Source organism: Natator depressus, chromosome 1 (genome assembly GCF_965152275.1).
Source record: "Natator depressus isolate rNatDep1 chromosome 1, rNatDep2.hap1, whole genome shotgun sequence".
In the NCBI taxonomy this organism is placed as follows: domain Eukaryota; kingdom Metazoa; phylum Chordata; order Testudines; family Cheloniidae; genus Natator; species Natator depressus.
Window position 1 is genome coordinate 241,358,363 of NC_134234.1, and position 19,244 is coordinate 241,377,606.

Here is a 19,244-nt window from a genome sequence, read left to right on the forward strand (position 1 = left end):
ATAATTAGCATCATCATCTTTGGTGACACTTCTATTGCAGATGGATTACATGCTAAAATAAAATATACGGGGATGTAGCAGTTTACATAATGAATTACAGGATTCAGTTTCCTCCTCACAATGCTAGCAAACAAAAACTGACTATTACTACTGCCCACAGGACTACGCTAGTTCACATCAACCTCCTGGCACTGATATTGTGCATTTCCTCAATCAAAAGAAATACAAGGAAAAACCAGTGGTGGGCCAAAGTAATGTTAAAAGTTAATTAGAACTTCATTATTTGATTAGTTCTGTAATGAGTGATGTCACAGAGGACAGGTGAAGGGCGGACAATAGTACCTAATTTTAAAAAGAGAAATAAAGAGGACCCAGAGATTTATAGACCAGTCGGCTTAACTTCGGTATCTGGAAGGAAACTTCAACAAAATATTAAACTATTTATAAGTACCTAAAGGATAATCAGGTAATAGCAGCCAATATGGATTTGTCAATAACAAATCATGCCAAACCAAACTAATTTCCTACTTTGATCGGATTACTGGCATAGTAGATGGGGGGCGGGAAAGCAGAAGATGTGATTTATCTCAAGTTTAGAAAAGCTTCTGACACGGTCGCACTTGATATTCTCGTAACCAAACTAGGGAAATGTGGTCCAGATGCAATTACTACAAGATGGGTGCACAACTGGTTCAAAGACCATACTTAAAGAGTAGTTACCAGTGATTTACAGTCAATCTTGGAGGGAGTATCTAGAGAGGTCTTGCAAGGGTCTGTCCTGAGTACCAGCACTATTCAATATTTTCATTAATGACCTGGATAATTTTGTGGAGAATACACTTATAAAATTTATGAATGACACAAAGCTGGGAGAAGTTGCAAGTACTTTGGAGGACTCGGTTACAATTCAAAACAACCTTGATAAACTGGAGGTTTGGTCTGAAATCAATAAAATGAAATTCAATAAAGACAAGGGCAAAGTACTACATTTAGGAAGGAAAAATCAAATGCACAAAATTAAAATGGGGAGTAAGTGACAAGGCAATAACACAAGGGACAAGGTGGGTGAGGTAATATCTTTTAATGGACCAACTTCTGTGGTTGAGAGGGGCAATAGTACTGCAGAGAAGGATCTGGGGATTATAGTGGATCACCAATTGAACATTAGCCAACAATGTGATGCAGTTGTGAAAAAGGCTAATATCACTGCTGCTTTTTTTTTTTTTTTTTTTTTTTAAATAAACTCAAGACTGTCAAATATAACATGTGAGAAATAATTGTCCCACTTTACTGAATACTGGTGAGGCCTCAGCTGGAGGCTTGTGTCCAGGTTTGGGTGCCACACTAAGAAAGATGTAGACAAACTGGAGACAGTCCAGAGGAGAGCACAAATGATAAAAGGTTTAGAAAATCTATGATGAAAAATTTTAAAAACTGGGCATGCTGAGTCTGGAGAAAAGATGACAGAAGGGGGACTTGGTAACAGCCATCAAATATGTTAAGGGCTGTTATGAAGAGGATGGGGATCAATTTGTTCCCCACGTCCACTGAAGGTAGGGCAAGAAGTAATCGGCTTAATTTGCAGCAAGGTAAATTTAGGTTTGATAGAAGGAAAGGCTTCTATCAAAAAGATAGTTAACTACTGAAATAAAGTTACCATGGGAAGTTGTTGAATCCCCGCCATTGGAGGATTTTAGGAACAGGTTAGACAAACCCCTATCACGTAGGGAACAGGCGAACTTGGTCCTGCCTCAGCATGGTTCGGGGGGGCAAGATAGGCTAAATAACTTTTCAAGGTCCCTTCCAGGTCTGCATTTCTATGCTTCTTTACAGGATAGTCTATTTTAAACAAGCTCATTGGATGTCTCATTTAAATCCACAAGGCAATTCATTTTCAAAGTGTCTATTTACTCACATATGGCACCCACTTCTGTGGAATATGCGTAATAATGATTTCTCTTTATGGGCATGAAGGTACTATTGTGGGAAAGCCTAGGCAAAAGATGCTGTTCATCTTTGTAAACACTTTGGATGCTCCCACTCCCAGGCAAAGAACGGAGTCTGATCGTCCAGAACTCTGTTTCTAAATGTACTGGTTAGGCATTCCAGCTCAGAAACATGCCACTGCCATACTTTAGAAGCTTGAGCTAGAAGCAAAATGTACATCTATACCTGTATAATAATAGTATAGGTTGGGCCAATCCCCAACAGGCCATATTTTGACTAGTCCCTGTTTGCCCTCACAATGGGGTATGGGTGGGAAACTGTGAGGCACATATAAAGGGTGAGAGAGCTCCTTGCAACCCCTCTTTCATCCTTCACCATGAACTTTTAATGCAGGAGCTATCAACAAGTGCAGTATGTGTTCAGGAGCATGCAGTGATTGCTTCCTCCTAGTGCCGCTGGAGATAGTCACCTTAAAGGAGGCAGAGAAGAGGATGGGCCATGGTCTCATTTCCATACAGGACAGCAGAGCTGGCCAGAGATGTATTATGCATCCTGAGCCCTCCCTAGAACTGCTGGGGGAAAGGTGGCGATTCTAAACTGCCCCCCGCAAACAATCAGGGCTGCGACTAAAAGCCATAATTACACCATATAGGTGTTGTATCTTTTACACCTACCCTCCAGCAAAACTTAGGTCTAGGTATCTAAACACTGGAGGAAGTGTAAGAAAATATTTTATATTTTAATGCCTTGAGAGAGAAACTGCAAAGCAAAAATAAAGAACAGTTAAACCCCAATTTTTCTGCTGCATGCCCCAAGCTGGGGGGGGATGGCAGGGGGATTCAAGCATGGTAATACATTTCTATTAACCTCCTTAAAACACTCTCCCTCCCCCTAATTTGTACATCTCCTTGGTACTTCCAGGTCCACTGAAGTCATGCCAGAATGCCCTATTCTGTGTTATCATAAAATAATTTTAGTTACTTGGCTTGCAGCAATGAGACTTCTGGGACCTGCAACATTTGATTGTGAGATTTCTTCAGGGAACCAGGAGTACCAAGAAGATGAACAAGGGTATTTAAGCTTGATGAACTTTACACAAAATATTTAGAATTGTAGATACTATGTATATCTTTACTTCAGATTTTTAGAGAGTCTCGGAAAATTGTACTATGTTTTCATTTATTTCCAGTGGAGTTCTCTCATCTAAAAAAATAGCTATCCAGTACTGTTCTTAGAAACTGTGTAGCCTTAAAGCTTCCAAACCCAGGGGACAACTGTAAAAGCATTCTTTACTCCAAAGTCTGTTGCAGGCCTAGAGGAAACCAGTTACTGGCTTCTGTCTTTGCAACATACTATTAATAATTTGTACTGCAGTAGTGCTAAGGTCATGGGTGAGGGCCAGGCTCCACTGTGCTAGGCACTGTACAAAATACGGAATAAAAAGTAGCTGTGCAGTTCTCTCATGGTACTATTCAATTCTTGTTCATTTCAAATCTTTGCAATGGGGTGGGGAGTTGATTACTATATCAATTTATAAATGCACATTAAATGTACTGCTAGTTAAGGCAGCTATTAAAGCCAAGAATGGGAATGCCTCCAACACCTGCAAAATGGTCATGGCTTTCCATTGCTCCAGCCCTAGACTGGAGTTGAACTAATGATCTAGTGGTGAGAAGCAAGTGCTATCTCCTTTCTCAAAGGAATACATTAGTGACCCAATGAGGCACACCTTCCCAGAAACCTTAAAATATACAATCTTGTGATTTTAGTAAGTCACCACCATTTTTCAAAGCTAAAGCCAGAGTTACCTTACATAACTAAAAGCAATTTTACACTTTGAAGATCTTCAGCCAATAAAGATATAGTAGAGGAAAAAATCCCCAACAAAATAAAATAGGATGGAAATAATTTTTACTTCCTGTCAGTATCTGGCTTTGCTTTTTAGCCTGACTTAATTTTTAATATTTAGTCTGAACTCTGGACAGCGCTTTGGTTCCCCTCCACCTGCATATATTCATATTTTTGTTGTTGTTGCAATTACTGGAAAAATCAAACTGGTCAGGATGGTGCATGCTTGAGCTGAGTGAACATCTAAGGCTATGTCGACACTACAAGTTAGGGGTGAGACTCCCTCTCTCTTGGGCACAGACTACTGCAAGCTCTCACCAAGCCAGCGCGAGTCTAACTAGCAGTGAAATGGCTGTAGCGCTGGTAGCAGAGGCACAGCTGGGCTGTGCACAGTACAAACCCACCTGAAACCAGAGGGTATTTACGCTGCATGGCTCAGCTATGCCTTGGCTGCCATTACCCTTCTACCACAGCTACACTGCCATGCAAACTCCTGGTAGCTTGATGACTAATGAGGGAGGAGAGGGGAAAGAGTCTGAGCAACCCACTGGGATTTTGAATCTCTTGGGGGAGCTGGCTGGAACATTTTGTGAAGAATTAACAGGAGGTAAGCAGGGAAGATGAAGGAATTTTAGAACATTTCAGCCTCTCTCTTCTTGGGCCACATAGGTCTTGCCTGAAATCTCATTGCTCAAAAAATTAAGCGGTTTTAATATTTAATGGCAGAGATCAGATTTAAAATTAATTTCTCTTCATACATACAGAAAGTATGGAGGTCAGTGCATCTATGAGTGACCTATTTTGTTTGTTCTTCCTCAAAGAAGAAAATGCTACTACTAACATGGTTCTGGTTACTTCTGAGGACTGTCCTGTGGAATGCCCTGGAACAGATGGTAAATATGAGCAGGGAACAATAGGCCACTTTGGTATGCTCCTGGCATCTCACTTCCACAGTATTCATGAAGGAAGAACTTCTGTCAGTGTATTATTTCAGAGGAGCAGCCAGAGAAATGATTCTTCCACTCAAACATGGGGAACCATACTTGCAAGCCCCTGAAAAGAAATCTATTGACAAGGGAGTCCTGGCAGGTAGAAAGTAAATAAACTACTCTTCAGAACTTTAAACAATTTTTAGGTACGGATGTGTGCATGTGCGTGGTGGGAAGGGATTCACGATGTCCATTTCTAAAGGTAACATATCTGAGGTGGTTAATTTCTCTAATAAAATAGCATGAAAGCCAACGTCAAGGTTGATAGGCCTAAAAACAATATACTTATACAGCTGTCTCACATACACAAGGACTAAACTTCAATATTGCAGTCAGGCATATTTTTCTTTTCCAACAGATGAAAAGGGGAGAGGAGTGAGTGGAAGCAGTTTACGATTCATAGTTACGGCACGTGCTGCAGCGTATACAACATACTGACAGGGCACAAGAACGTGAAGAAACTGCATTTAATGCTAATTTAATGTTACATGTTCATGTAACTCCCCATCACCACCACTAAGATGGAAACGCTCAGAACACAGAGGGGACAAGAAATACATTCACCTATACCATAGAAGATAAGCCCTTCGATGAAGAGCAGCTGCCAAGGTAGGTTGCTTTTTAGGCCTACAAACCTTGGCAGTTCACCTTTTACCCACAAGTTACATATGTTTTAAACCTTCTCATGTGCATGAAATAGCTTGATCTTTTGTTGCCAGCATTATCGTGCCATAAACTGGTGACCATCAATCAACTTCTCCAGCTTTTGTATTCATTTACTAGCAAGGAGATTTATTACACCTTCAGAACAAACGGAGGCATGCGTGCGTACACACAGTATGGGGTGTGAGAGAGTGTGAGTGAGAGAGAGAGATATGTATATGTAAACAATTCTGCATTTGATCTGCTCAGCTCAGTATACTTCTATACAGAGTTAGAATATCAACAAATAGAACAAAAGCTCTAGTAGCCGCCAAATCAAAGTAGCACCAAACGGAAGGTCAAAACCAAGATCAGTATCTTGCAATATACAGCTTTGGTGACAATTTGGGGCTTGAGGTGTGTTCTGTACTAGATTTCTGTAGCAGATTTCTACATTCAACTCTCTGGAGGATAAAGGGAGCTGAGGTGTTTTTTTGTTTTGTTTTGTTTTTTTTACAGGGCAGAATCGATTGGGTTTTTTTGCAACTTCATTGCTTTGGTGGTAACAGGAGATCTTTTAAACAGCTAATATGGAGAAAAAGCTAAGTAAAATGACTTGCAGCCATTCTGTTTTGCACTGTAATCTTGTCAGATTACATAAATGGAAGTGATTTGGAGGAATGGCATAAAACCACCTAGTGCTGCAGGAAGTGGTGATGACAATTCCACAGGTGCCACTTTTCTCTTCGTCTTAGTACTAAACCATTTCTCCCGTGTGGTGTTTGGCCTGCGAACTCCTTAAGGCAGGAGCTTTGTCTGTAAGGTGGCAAACACCACACACACGGTATAGACATAATAAGTACATGGTGCTCTGGGGCACTGTAGGAATGGGGATGCATATTTTTCATGTCATCTTTAGTTCTTCATGCATGACATTTCACAAGCCATTTTATTAATGTAGATCTAGCCATTTCTCAAAGGGTAGAGCAAGAGGCACCATATCATTATTATGCTCTTAGACTGGGGTTGACCAAGGGAGCAAAAAGTAAAAGGCTCAAGTATTGGATTTTGAATCCTCTAAACCATCCTTGATTCACTTTCAGTCAGATTGCATACATATAGTCAGAGTAAGTCAAATTCTAGTCTTAATGAAAAGCATTTGAACAAAACATTGAAACAGAGCATTCCTGTTACTCTTATCACTGCTCTGCCATATTAGGTAACAAAACGTAAATCTGAAATATATGTTATTTACACTTCAAATAAAGGAAAGCATTCTTTTATTATTTGTATGGGTTACGCAAGATCTGCATTTCAGGCTGATGGAGTCTAACTGCCTTTTACTTAGATGCAGTGCAAAGATGCCTCATTCTATGCAAAAAGTGACAGTGTGGCTGCTTAGGTAGTCATTTTAAAAAGGCCTTATAAAAGCCACCATCCTTAAAGTGGCTATTAACGTGTGGAAAGGGAAGTCAAGGAAACATTAATATTTCTTGAGCACTCAGTGATATACAGAACACATGGTCCCTGCCCCAATAGGCATACAAAACTTAGTTTAAGAAAACCAGAATGAAGACCATTCGCTGAGCAGAAACTAGACAGAGGATAATACTTATGTGCTTACTTAGCAATTCACATTATCTTTACAACCATTAACTAAACCTCTGTATCCCAGTGAGATGAGTAAGTAAGCAGTATTCCTATTTTAAAGGCAGGGAAATTGAGGCACCAAGTTTGTAAGACCATGGCAAAGCTGATACAGTAACAAAAATGATCCCAATTCCCAGGCCTGTGCTCAAACCATTGGATCACACCTCTGTCTAGGATTGTTACAGAAGGGGAGCACAAAGTAACATAGGAAATAGGAGCCAGAGATAAGAGCATGAAGTCAGCAGGAAGAAAAACCAGACCAGAGACCAGTGAGGAACGGATGGTGGAAGATAAGAGAATTAGAGATATGGCAGAAGAAGAGAGGAGAAACAGGGCCAAACATGTAGAGTGGAGGAACAACAATTAACATATAAGCAAAACATTTCTCACTGACCAACATCTTTAGGGGAAAGAGAACAGGGACGGAAAGTCTCTGGGGCAAAAATCCATTCAGTTATTCTTTGTAGGCACTCACTGCTCATTCTGCAAATTGCTTTGATGCTCATACGTTCCCAACCTTGATACACATTTTCCTCAATAATATTTAATCTCATGTATCAAGCTTCATGTTACAGAGTTACAACAATCAATTGAGACTGAACATGTTAGCAAGGGCTTATTAAATTGTTTTACTTTGTGCTGTGAGCATATTTGATTCACTATAATTTAACAATGGACTAATCAAGAAGCATGAAACATTTACATAGCTTTGTTTTCTGTTATTAGGATTCTTTTACCATATTACTACTACAAAGATGGCAAACATTAGAAGTCCCATTAAGGTTGTAAAACCTGCTAGATCTTGAAACAGAAAACTTATACTATCATCTTGTAGATGGGTCGATTTCAATGAGCATCAAAATTAAATGGACTTTTCCTTAAAGATGGCCCCTGTTCTATTCCAATAGATATGGATAGAGGAGTTTGGATCATGAGTAGCCACTAGCTTGTTATGGAATTCTTAAAATAAACTTGGAAGTTTTCTTTTCAAACGAAACAAGAGAAACTAAAGATCATCAACATCATACTTCAGGGGTGGACAAACATTTTGGCCAGAGGGCCACATCTGGGAATAGAAATTATATGGGGGGCCATGAATGCTCACAAAATTGGGGTTGGGGTGTGGGAGGGGGTGAGCACTCTGGGGTGGGGCCAGAAATGAGGAGTTCAGGGTGCAGGAGGGGGCTCCAGGCTGGGGATTTAAGAAATTTCCAGTGATTGAGTGTCCATTACAACTCTTGTTAAAATTATTCCTGCAGTTTATTACCCTCATTATTAAAAATGTGCACCTTATTTCAAGTGTGAATTTGTCTAGCTTCTGCTTCCAAAAATTGTTAGACTTTCTCTGCTACATCGAAGAGTCTTCTCTTATCATAATTCTGTTCCTTAGGTCTACACTAGGAAATTAGGTTGGTATAACTACATTGTTCAGGAGCATGAAAAATCCAAACCTCTGAGCAATGCAGTTAAAGCAATCTAACCCCCTGGTGCAGATAGCACTAGGTGAATGGGAGAATTCTCCCATTGACTAGCTACCACATCTTGGGGAGGTGGATTACCTACACAAATGGGAGAACCATAGGAAGCATAGGTAGTGCCTTCACTGAAGCACTGCAGCATTTTACATGTAGACAAGTCCTTACATAGGTACTTACAAGCTAATTAAATCACCCTTTACCCTTCTGTTTGATAAATTAATCAACTCCTTGAGTTGTTCCCGATGAAGGCAAGTTTTCCAAATCCTTTAATCATTCCTGTGGCTCTTCTCTGAACTCTCTCCAAATTTCTCCTTCTTGAACTGTGGACACTAGAACTGGGTACTGTATTCCAGTAGCGGTTACACCAGTGCCAAATACAAAAGTAATATCAACTTTTATCAGTGACCTATCCTCTGTTATTTACCACTCCCTTAGTCTTTGGGCCACCTACCAACTTTATCAATGATTACTTTATATATATTTTTCTAGGTCATTGATAAAAAATGTTAAATAGCATAGGGCCAGGTACTCTAGAATCCCACTAGAAACACACCCATTCAATGACGATTCCCTACAGTTCTATTTTGAGACACATCAGTTACCCAGTTTTTAATCCAATTGATTTGTGCCTTGTAGACTTTGATCTTTCTAGTTTCTTAATCAAAATGCCATGCAGTACCAAGTCAAATGCCTTACAGAAGTCTATTATGTAAACACTACTACCTTTCTGAACCAAACTTGTAATCTCTCAAAAGAAAGTAAATTAGTCTAAGATTTAATTTCCATAAACCCATGTTAACTGGCAATTCTGTTACCCTCTTCATTCTTTGTTGATCGAATCCTGTATCAGCCATCTCATTATTTTGTCCAGGACCAAAGTCAGGCTGACAGGTCTTTAATTGCCTCGGTATATTATTTATTTACCCTTTTAAAAATACTGGCACCACATTAGCTTTATTCTAGTCATCCTGAAACCCGCTCTTCCCCCCAGTGTTCCAAGACTTATAGAAAAATATCAACATTAATGGTCTAGAGTGCTCCCCTGACAGCTATTTTTAAAAACTTTAGTGTGCAAGTTACCCAGACCTGCTGATTTAAAAATGTCTAACTTTAGTAGCTGTTCTTTAGCATCCTCCTGAATTACTGTTGGAATGGAAAGTGTTTCATCACCATTATCCTATGCTCTAAATACAAAATCTGGCTTTTCCCCAAATACAGAAGTATTTATTAACATTTCTACATTTTCTGCATTATTATTGACAATTCTACCATTTCCATCTAGTAATGGACCAGTAGAATTTCTTTTGTTCCTAATATATTTAAACTCCTTAATGACCTTAATTTGGCCGACCACTGATTTCTTCTTGTGACCTTTTGCTTCCCTTAAAAATTAATATATATTAAATGCCAGGACTTGTAAGTAGTCTTAGTTCTAACTGATGGTGTAAGTAGCATTTTAAATTTATATTAAATCAAGGACAAAACTAAACAATACCAAGTGCGAGGTGGACACAATAAGTACATGATGTGACTGAATCAAACAAAAAATGATCACTGTGTATCCATCTCAAAAACTAGGATTAGCTTAAAGAGACACCATAAAGTCAGCTAGCTGCGAACTCAAAAGCTGTCACTTCAGAGAAGACAGAAATGGTGAAAGCTGCCTCCATTTCACTGGACTGGAAAGAAATACCAATAATTCCTGGCCTCTGTCCATAGAGTGAGTCAATCATAAGAGAAACCTGGTTAGTAAAATATCTTCAGAAGTCCAGGAAATAACGAGGGGGCTTACTTGTTATTGGTAGGTCCTGTTGCCAGCACATCTGATTGCAACTTTGGGAAGAACCCTTGTTCATATTTGCCTTGACCAATCTTCATATCAAGTAAGTGTGGGTGGATGGCAGTGTGATCAATCTTCATGAGCCGCTGTTCAATCGATTGGGCTGCAAAAGGTATGGACAAATGAGTAACTAGTTTAGTGTCCTAATCTGAAGCATGCGCCACAGCAGGGAACTTGCACAAAATCAGAGCATGGTTAAGTTCTACAATTAATTAATTGATCATTTTAGATACAGCAAGCAGGAAACTTTCTAAAGCATGTGTACATACTAATGTAGAGAGGGACATGCATGCATCTTGAGGAGCTCCCTCTCCACCACTAAATTAGAGACATTTTCCTTTCCCTCACTCCACACACCACCTTTCCCAGGTGACTCTATGGGACTGCTCGAAGGAAAGAGTTGCTGTAGTGGAGTGATGAGAGGAACATAATCATCACTGCGTAAGCATCCTCTTTCTGCAGTACTTCTCAGTCCTGTCAGCTGGGGAAAATTAAGGCCCAGAGTGTGGCATGAACAGAGTCCTAAAACTGAAATGCAGAGTATTGTGCGACACTAGGTTATTCAACCTATTGGCTGTTCGACAAAGCAAGGAATGCAGTTCACTAATACACAGACTGACAGCTAAGGACAACATTTTATTTTGAGGGAGGGGCAAGCAGAAGCAATGTTTGATCACAAGAACATCTCTCACGTTTCACTTATGAAAAATGAGAAAATGTTTGTGGTGTTATTTCATTTTTAATGTCACACTTGACCAGTTATTATTACATGAACAGGTCCGCTAAAATAATTCTTTAGCTAGAAAAACTACTACTGACAAAAATGAAACAAGCAGGCATTTAGTGCAGACTACTGGCAACAAAAATATATTTGAGGGAAAAGACACTTTGTTGTTGAGAAAAGGATGATCACTTAAGCTGAGTCAATGGGTCAGATTTAACCATCTTTATCCTTAAAACTTTTTATTCTAAGACTAGCTCAGTCACCTAAAGGCTAGCAGTGCCCTGTGTTATTACACCAGAGGCCCAGGTTGTATTCTCAGTCTATTTCCTTGGGCACGCAGGAGGCCACACTCTGGTCTTGGAAGTGTCCTCTGATTACAAAGTCATTCTCCTGAATCTAAATAAACTGTCACTGATAACCACTTCTGAAGAAAGTCCTATCCAATCCTCATGAGGATTAAGGGATGTTGGTGACTACCAAGAGGCCTGAAGAGTGGGGAGTGTAAAGAAGGTGAAAAAAAACTAGGAGCCCTCAAGGCTATGACAGGGAGGCAGAAAGACTCACTAGAAAACAAAGGGTGACATCCAGGCCCAACTGAAGTCAACAGGCGTTCTGCCATTGGCTTCAATGGGGTCAGGATTTCATCTCAAGTCTCCAGTAAAATGGGACCAAAAATTCCAAACCAGTTCAATTTATTGATTCACAATGAGCAATGAACATAAGTGTAGAAATTTGTATTTGCCAAACATTACTTGGTTTATTCAGCTCTTCGCAGCCTCCACACCAGCAGTTTTCAAACTGTGTGTCAGGACCCCAAAGTGGGTCACAACCCCATTTTACTGGGTCACAAGGGTTGGTGTTAGACTTACTTTCCCGGGTGTGGGGGCCAAAGCCAAAGCCCAAGGGCTTCGGCCCTGGGGGGTGGGGCTCAGGCTACAGTCCCCTACCCTGCGGCTGAAGCCCTTGGGCTTTGGCCCCTCCATCCAGGACAGCAGGGCCTAGACTTCGGCCTCTGCTCCTGGGGTCATGTAGTAATTTTTGTTGTCAGAAGGGGGTCACAGTGCAATGAAGTTTGAGAACCCCTGCACTACACTAAAGTAAATGGCTTTTTTAGTCTTAATGATTCTAAAGATGAATAAATATGAAAGATGGAGAAATTACAGCTGTGACCTAGACTATTTTGTGAAGAGCACATCCCACAACCCGTATTCTACTTTAGAGAGTTGTGATTGAAAGGGTGCGGATCTTTTGGTATTTTGTCATTAGAACATTTCTTAAACTAGGAGTCCCAAGGCTATTGTAGGGGGGCTCATGAGATCACACAAAATATTGCCAGAGAGCTGGGGGCGCAGGGAGGGGAAGAGGGAGAAACAGGGACAGCAGCCTCCACTTTCTGGCCACCCAGCTCTGAAGGCAGCACTGCCAACAGCAGCTGCACAGAAATAAGGGTGGCAATACTAGGAGTATGTTCCTATGAGCATGTACAGTAATTTGCTATCACTTTGGGGGATGGAGGGTTGTCATGACCTGAATTATTTTCAAAGGGGGGGGGGGGCACCAGCAAAAAAAGTTTGAGACCCTCTGTATTAGAAAGTATGGGTTTTTTATATTAAGTTTCACTTAGTCTTAGTGTCTTCTATTGTTGATAGCACAAAATACTGGGAGGCACAAGAATGGAAGATTAAATGCCTGCTCTGACAGTTCCAGAAATAGCTGGTTAGAGAAACAAGCGACTGGTGCTGGGTTCACAATTCATGTGACCGATAAAACATGAAGGAGACTTGCTATTACTATCATCTTGCTGCCTGAGGTTCTGGTGCCACAATATCAACAGAAATAAGCCGTTGGATAGATAGCTGACCTGCAAATTAGAACGGTTTTTAATCAAGACAGACATTCCTACTGTTCTTCTGTAAGGTAGGAGCACGCTGAATTTTAGCAACAGTTAAAAAGCTTTATATAAATAAAAACACATTTGAAAATAATTTCTTTAGCATCCTAATAGCTTTAGGGATACATTTCCTAAGTGATACGGTGGAATTCAGCTGCACAAATTCCCCAAACAGGTGCTGCATGGCTAAATCCCTGTGCAGGATTTTGAGGGGAAAAAGTGTGTCCTGTGAACGTAAAGAATTAAAAAGCAGCCTCCAGTGCACAGCACATTGTGGAGTGATACGACGTCCCCAAAGGCTCTATTCGGGACTGTTTCTATTAACGTCTCCCCATTTGATTATTGTGCCCTTCACCCCACCTGAAGCAGAATTTGTGATTCAGTCCGTCCAAAACTGGCTCCTCATGAGAGTAGATGGAGGGGGAGTGCTGTCACACACCTTGGCCCAGGAACTCAACCTTTCTACCCAGTGCTGCTCCTGAGAGCAGCTGCCCCTAAGCTTATTCGAGCAACACCAAAAGCTGTTCAAAGTCAAGAAGAGAGACAGAGACCACAAAAATCTGAAACTCATTCTAAAATTCCAAAATTTCATGAAATAGAGTCAGGGAGGGGAGGAGGGCGGCCTGGGCTTACTCTCCCTATACCTTTAGTGTTTAAAAAAAGCTTCGGTAGCCAAAAACAGTGATACTGCTAAGTACTGCTTTCACTTCAACAAGCCGCTCATCTCTCTCTGAAATGGCTTAGAATTAATTTGTTTAAAGGTCTTTATTCTCCCCATTGTACCCCTGAATTTTATTTTTTGAAGTTGAACATTAGCAGCTCTGGACATACCTGCTTCTTTTAAAGTGCTGCATTTCTGGTATATAGATGTCCGGAGTGCAGGAGCCCTTACGTTATACAGTCTAATTTTCTCAATTCTGGAGTCAAAGACCCGCAGAAAAGGGTCCTTCTCTTCCCACTGGGACATAATCTTATTATCTATGAAAGTTGCAAACATCTGGGTTTCAATAAAGTGTGAGAGGAATGGCAGGTAAGGCTCAGGCTGGTCCGACAGAAAAGAAGCCTGCAATAAGGGACAGATAATTAGTGCCGTATTGTTATTTTTTGTCTTGACACTTATTAAACAAACCTCTCCTATACTATAGAACAGAGACAGAAAAGACTTACTAGTTCATGTATCCAAAGGTTCCCAAACATACTCACAGGGTGGATCCTGACATCTTTCTGATAGCTACAGCAATTACTTGTGTGGAGAAGTATTTAGTGTACTGTTTAGCGTCTTTTAGTGCAATTTAGCATCTGGAAACAGGAAGAGCCAGCATCACATGACATCTCATCTCCCTCTGGACCACTATCAAGTGCATACAGTTTGGGAACCTCAGATATCCTTTGTCTCCTTGTCAGCACTCTATTGTGTTTACAAGGGTAATTAGCATCCACCGAACTACCTGCATCTATTAGAGTCAAAGAAACAACTGTTTGATACATGGATAAAGGTTAGATGAAGCTCCTGAACGCATTTATGCAATCTCCAGTTGTAAGGAAAGAAGACACCTAGGCTGAGATTTTTAAACCTGACAAAGGGAATTATCTACACAACTTCCGTTAAAATTGAGCTGTGTGGCTAAATCCTCTACTCAGGTTTCACCTGACAAGCCACCAAAATGGACAGCATCTGTAGAAATGCTAGAGAAATTAGCCTAGTAAAACAAGCACTTTTTTGAGGGGGGGGAGTGGAACAGGCTACCCTCATGTCAAATACTGATAAGCTAAAGACCATATTAGAGGCGGCATTTCTACTTTTTGTCAAACCTGACATAAAACCATTTTTGTTTTTTCTCTGATGTTAATCCTCCTCATGTCATTTTTAGCGTAGGATTTGGATAGAAAAAACAAAGCTTATGCTATAGGAGCACTACTGCTTCCTTTAAAAAGCCACACTGAAATCAAGTGATGTGACCAGTAAGTCTGTGTTTCTTTTACTAACATGTCAGATTTTCCTCATCTGCTCCCCAACCTCTCACAGCCTACTTTTCATTCTTCACAAAGCTAAAGTTACAATGCTAGGTTTCTGACATCACCTCTCTTTCCATAGTTTGATATTAGAGAAAAAAAATGGTCAGTTTCACTGCAAAGCCATGTAAGAAGAAAAGGAAGTCTAGATGGAAAGCAAGGGAAGTATTGCTTTAAAGAAAGTGTCACTATAAAAGGATTTATATTTTAAGTTCCATGAATGCACCTATTCCCACAGTATGCGAGTGCTTTTATATCACTACGCTTTGAACAAAGTCACAGGTAATGCTCCGTCAACTGCTTAGCCACCAGCTAGAATTATATTTGCATGTGCAGGCCAGACCCTCAGCTGATAGCTCCACTGACTTCAATGGAATTATGCCGATTTACACCAACTGAGGTTCTAACCCTGTATATCAAAAGGCACAGGACTCTGTGGAGTGGATGAGCGATGAATAAATAACTAAAATGTAGCTATTTCACCCAATAGCAGTCAGCTAAACCAAAAGGCTTCTGGTTGTTTTTACTTTGTCAAAGTTTTGCATCTGTTCCCTGTTTGTCAGCCATGACTCCATATCCTGTGCAGCTTGAATGACAAAGGCCTCATAATCCGCGAACATCTGAGTGAAGCGGTTGGCAAAGACCTCACGAAGCTGCACATTTAGTTTATAGTCCCTCAGCTCCTCTTCTTCACACTGCAGTTTTATGTCCCTTTCCTTCTCTGCCACAGGAGCTGTGATGGTCATTTTTTCTACCGTCACTCCCGTCCTCTTTGCTAGAGCATGCAAACGGGCGATGGTTTCATTGCCTTTCAGCAACTCGTACATGTTGATGGTGTTGCTGGGTATATTTCCGTTCTTCTTGTCATTGGCCAAGTCATTAAGGACAAGATTCTTGAGTTTGGTGGCACTCTCACTACAGTGCAGGTTACCCTCCGGAGGGATTCCAAACTGAAGGAGAACCTCAGAGATTTCCTGAATAAACTCCAGTTTGTTCGGGAACTGGGGGAATTCCTCTGGCAGCTCTATGAAATGATTGTCAATATCCACAAAGCACAAGTTAGCCTGAAAGACCAAAAACAATTAAAAAAAATTACATACACATTTTTGAAAATGGGAAATTGGCTCCAAATTTATTTCTCAACCTCTAGAATATAATTCCAGATCTTAGTTTGTGTTTTCCAACTTGATTTTTAAACGAACTAACAAAAAAAAAACCCCCCAAAACATATCAAGAATGAGGAATTATTCCCACGTCACCAGCTGGTGACATCCACTCTTACTATATTTATTGGGTTTGAGTGCTAGATAAGAACAGCAGCCATATAGGAAAGTGACTTAGGGAGTCCACTAGTGTATGGCCTTACTGAAATAAATCTAGGGACTTACTGATAGCAATACTTAAAAATGTGTGACTTCATAAATCAAGGAGGTAGACTGCACCTCCTTAGATCCATGTGGGGTGGGGGACAGAGTGAGCATGGTGTCCTATGTAGAAAAGGGCTTGGGGAGTCTGTGGTACAAAGGGACACCTCCTTTCACCCTGCCACCCAGACACTGCTGGAGGGTCCCCCCCCACAGGGTCTATGAAAGAGGCGGGGGTGGGGGGAGAAAAATCACATTGCTCCCTCTGCCCACTTGAACATTAGCCACAAGAGTCAACATAGCTCCAGGCATTAATAACTTCTCTGAGGATTCTTCCTGGCAGCCACTTCTCCCAGGGGAGCCTCTGGAGCTAGGCTACCAAGAAGTGGGGGTGGGGAGAGGATCCTGATGGGATCAGAGCCACAATGTGGGAGTGCAGCACCTCCACACAGACCCTTGGGGATCTGCCATATTTTAATGGCAGCATTCCCACTGAGGAACAAAATTTGGCTCCCAATGGGTCATGCAGGGAAATTTCCATGAGGATTTCCTCATGGAGGAGATTTTCTATTTCCCTCACGCAGCTTTTAAAAACACACGGATGATCTTGGACCATGGATTTTAAAACTGTGTGCAGTTATCAGTCTACTTTAGTAGACACTATTTCAGAAGCTTCATAGGGAGAAAATCCTATATATAAATTAGTTACATTGTAAGTGCACCCTAAGGAATAACGGCACAATGAAAACAGTAACTGATTTTTTTCTCCTGAACTGCAGCTTGCATCTGAAATTCACTGCCTATGAATTCACTGTGCTGATTAAAGCAAGTGCTAAAACAAACCAGTTTCTCAAGGGTACTGTGTTCTAAAATGTTCCAGCCGGACGTAAAATCTATAGAACAAGAGACCTACATATTCACAGGGTAACAGAAACATGTCCTTGTTAGGTTTTGAACTGATATTTAATTGGTTACCAGGACTCCTTTGGTTTCTCTAGTGCATCCTAAATATCCACTCCATTTCTAACAAAATTAGATTATATATTATTATAGGCTAATCCCCAGACCAGGTTAAGGAAATTAAATTTTCAGCAGGACAACATTCAATGCAACAATGAACCAAACCAAAAATAAAACCAAACCCCTAGAGTTGTTTTAGAAAATATTCTTTAATTTCAAGGACATTTCTGACATTAATTACACATGAATCCTTTCTGTGATATAAAAATGCGCTGGTTAAAATAGAAAAGCGTGATAATGCACTATAATAAAGTTGGAACACATGCAAATAAAATTATTGCTCAGTATAAAGCGCAATCTGCTTTTCTTAACATATATATTTATGAAACGGTTAATGACCCACAGTAGCACAATTCTTTCTATGCTCTTAGCTCAAAGACGGTCTTATCTATCAATATTGCATTTCAAAGGCTTTTTAATTTCAGCTCTGCATAAGATTTACAAAATTTTAAAATGAGATTTGGGTTCAGAAATCCCTTAAGGTGTCCTGCTCGCTTTCCTCTTCAAAAAAGATCTGACGATTAAAGTAAATGCAGGGAGATTAGTAACCTTAAGGCGGCATGATGGCCAGTTGTTAGAATTTTATCTCTAATGCACAAATGGTTTATATTTAGACCAAGGGCTTGAAAAGCTGTCCCTTGGCCTGAACAATAAAGGACTGCTAAAATGAACAGTATTTCATCATCACTCATGTGTTAAGAGGATTTTCTGCTTGCTTTTTATTTTTTTAATCTGCATGAAGTCCAGATTCAAAACCTTCTCTATTAAATTCAAGGTTCTTCCCCCCCATAATTGTTATGTCATACTGTATCAACCACGTACTATAACTACTTTTCAAACTAGATTAACCATTGCCCACATATAGAATGGGAGAACATAATAATGCATCAAAAAATACATACCCTTTAATATAGTACTTCCCCAGAATATGTGGTGCATATTTAGAAAAAAAGAAGAAATAGCTCTACAACTGTTTTGTTCAGAGTATCTGTTTTTGGCACTTAATATCTTTTATAACTGCGGGCATTTCCAACTATTAAGTTGATTAACAGTTAGTTTTTCCTCCCAAATATTACCTTCCCTATATTGGAGACATTTAACTTGGCATAACATTAGTATTACCAGGCCACTACATTAAGATGTAATTTTTTAAATTTATCTGGTAACTAAAGAGAGCACAATAATTATGCTGTATTAACACAACCTTTTTGAAAAGCATGGCTAGATAACTTCTTCGTGTTTAAAACACAGCAAGTTTCACATGGTTAGGACACTTCATTCAAGAGAAGACTTATTGACAACAACCTTGTCATCATATGCAAAGAATCAAAGTCACTTCCTCCTAACACTGAACAAGGATCTTTATTATAAAGCAATATTATCCCAGCACCGTTTCTCTGCCTCCGGTTTAGGCAGAAATTCTGCATTGAACATTTCCCAGCCCCATTCCTGCCTGGTTTCTTACTGAAGTACTTATCCTCAAGCACTTAAGGAACCATCTCTTTGTCACATAGAATCATAGAAGATTAGCGTTGGAAGAGACCTCAGGAGGTCATCTAGTCCAATCCCCTGCTCAAAGCAGGACCAACACCAACTAAATGATGCCAGCCAGGGCTTTGTCAAGCCAGGCCTTAAAAACCTCTAAGGATGGAGATTCCACTACCTCCCTAGGTAACCCATTCCAGTGCTCCCCACCCTCCTAGTGAAATAGTGTTTCCTAATATCCAACCTAGACCTGGCCCACTGCAACTTGAGACCATTGCTTCTTGTTCTTCCATCTGCCACCACGGAGAACAGCTGAGCTCCATCCCCGTTGGAACTCCACAGACATGAGACAA

At 40.3% G+C, this 19,244-nt stretch overlaps 1 protein-coding gene across 3 annotated transcripts in view; it reads right to left on the minus strand.

Moving 5' to 3' along the window:
* Positions 1-19,244, minus strand: part of DENND5B (DENN domain containing 5B) — a 171,415-nt gene that overhangs the window by 47,940 nt on the left and 104,231 nt on the right. For all 3 annotated transcript variants that reach the window (XM_074939391.1, XM_074939400.1, XM_074939408.1), the window contains 3 exons: positions 15,550-16,086; positions 13,841-14,072; positions 10,347-10,497 (listed from right to left, as the gene is read on the minus strand). In XM_074939391.1, coding sequence (XP_074795492.1) covers positions 10,347-10,497; positions 13,841-14,072; positions 15,550-16,086 — 920 coding nt within the window. The remainder of the gene's footprint in view (positions 1-10,346; positions 10,498-13,840; positions 14,073-15,549; positions 16,087-19,244) is intronic.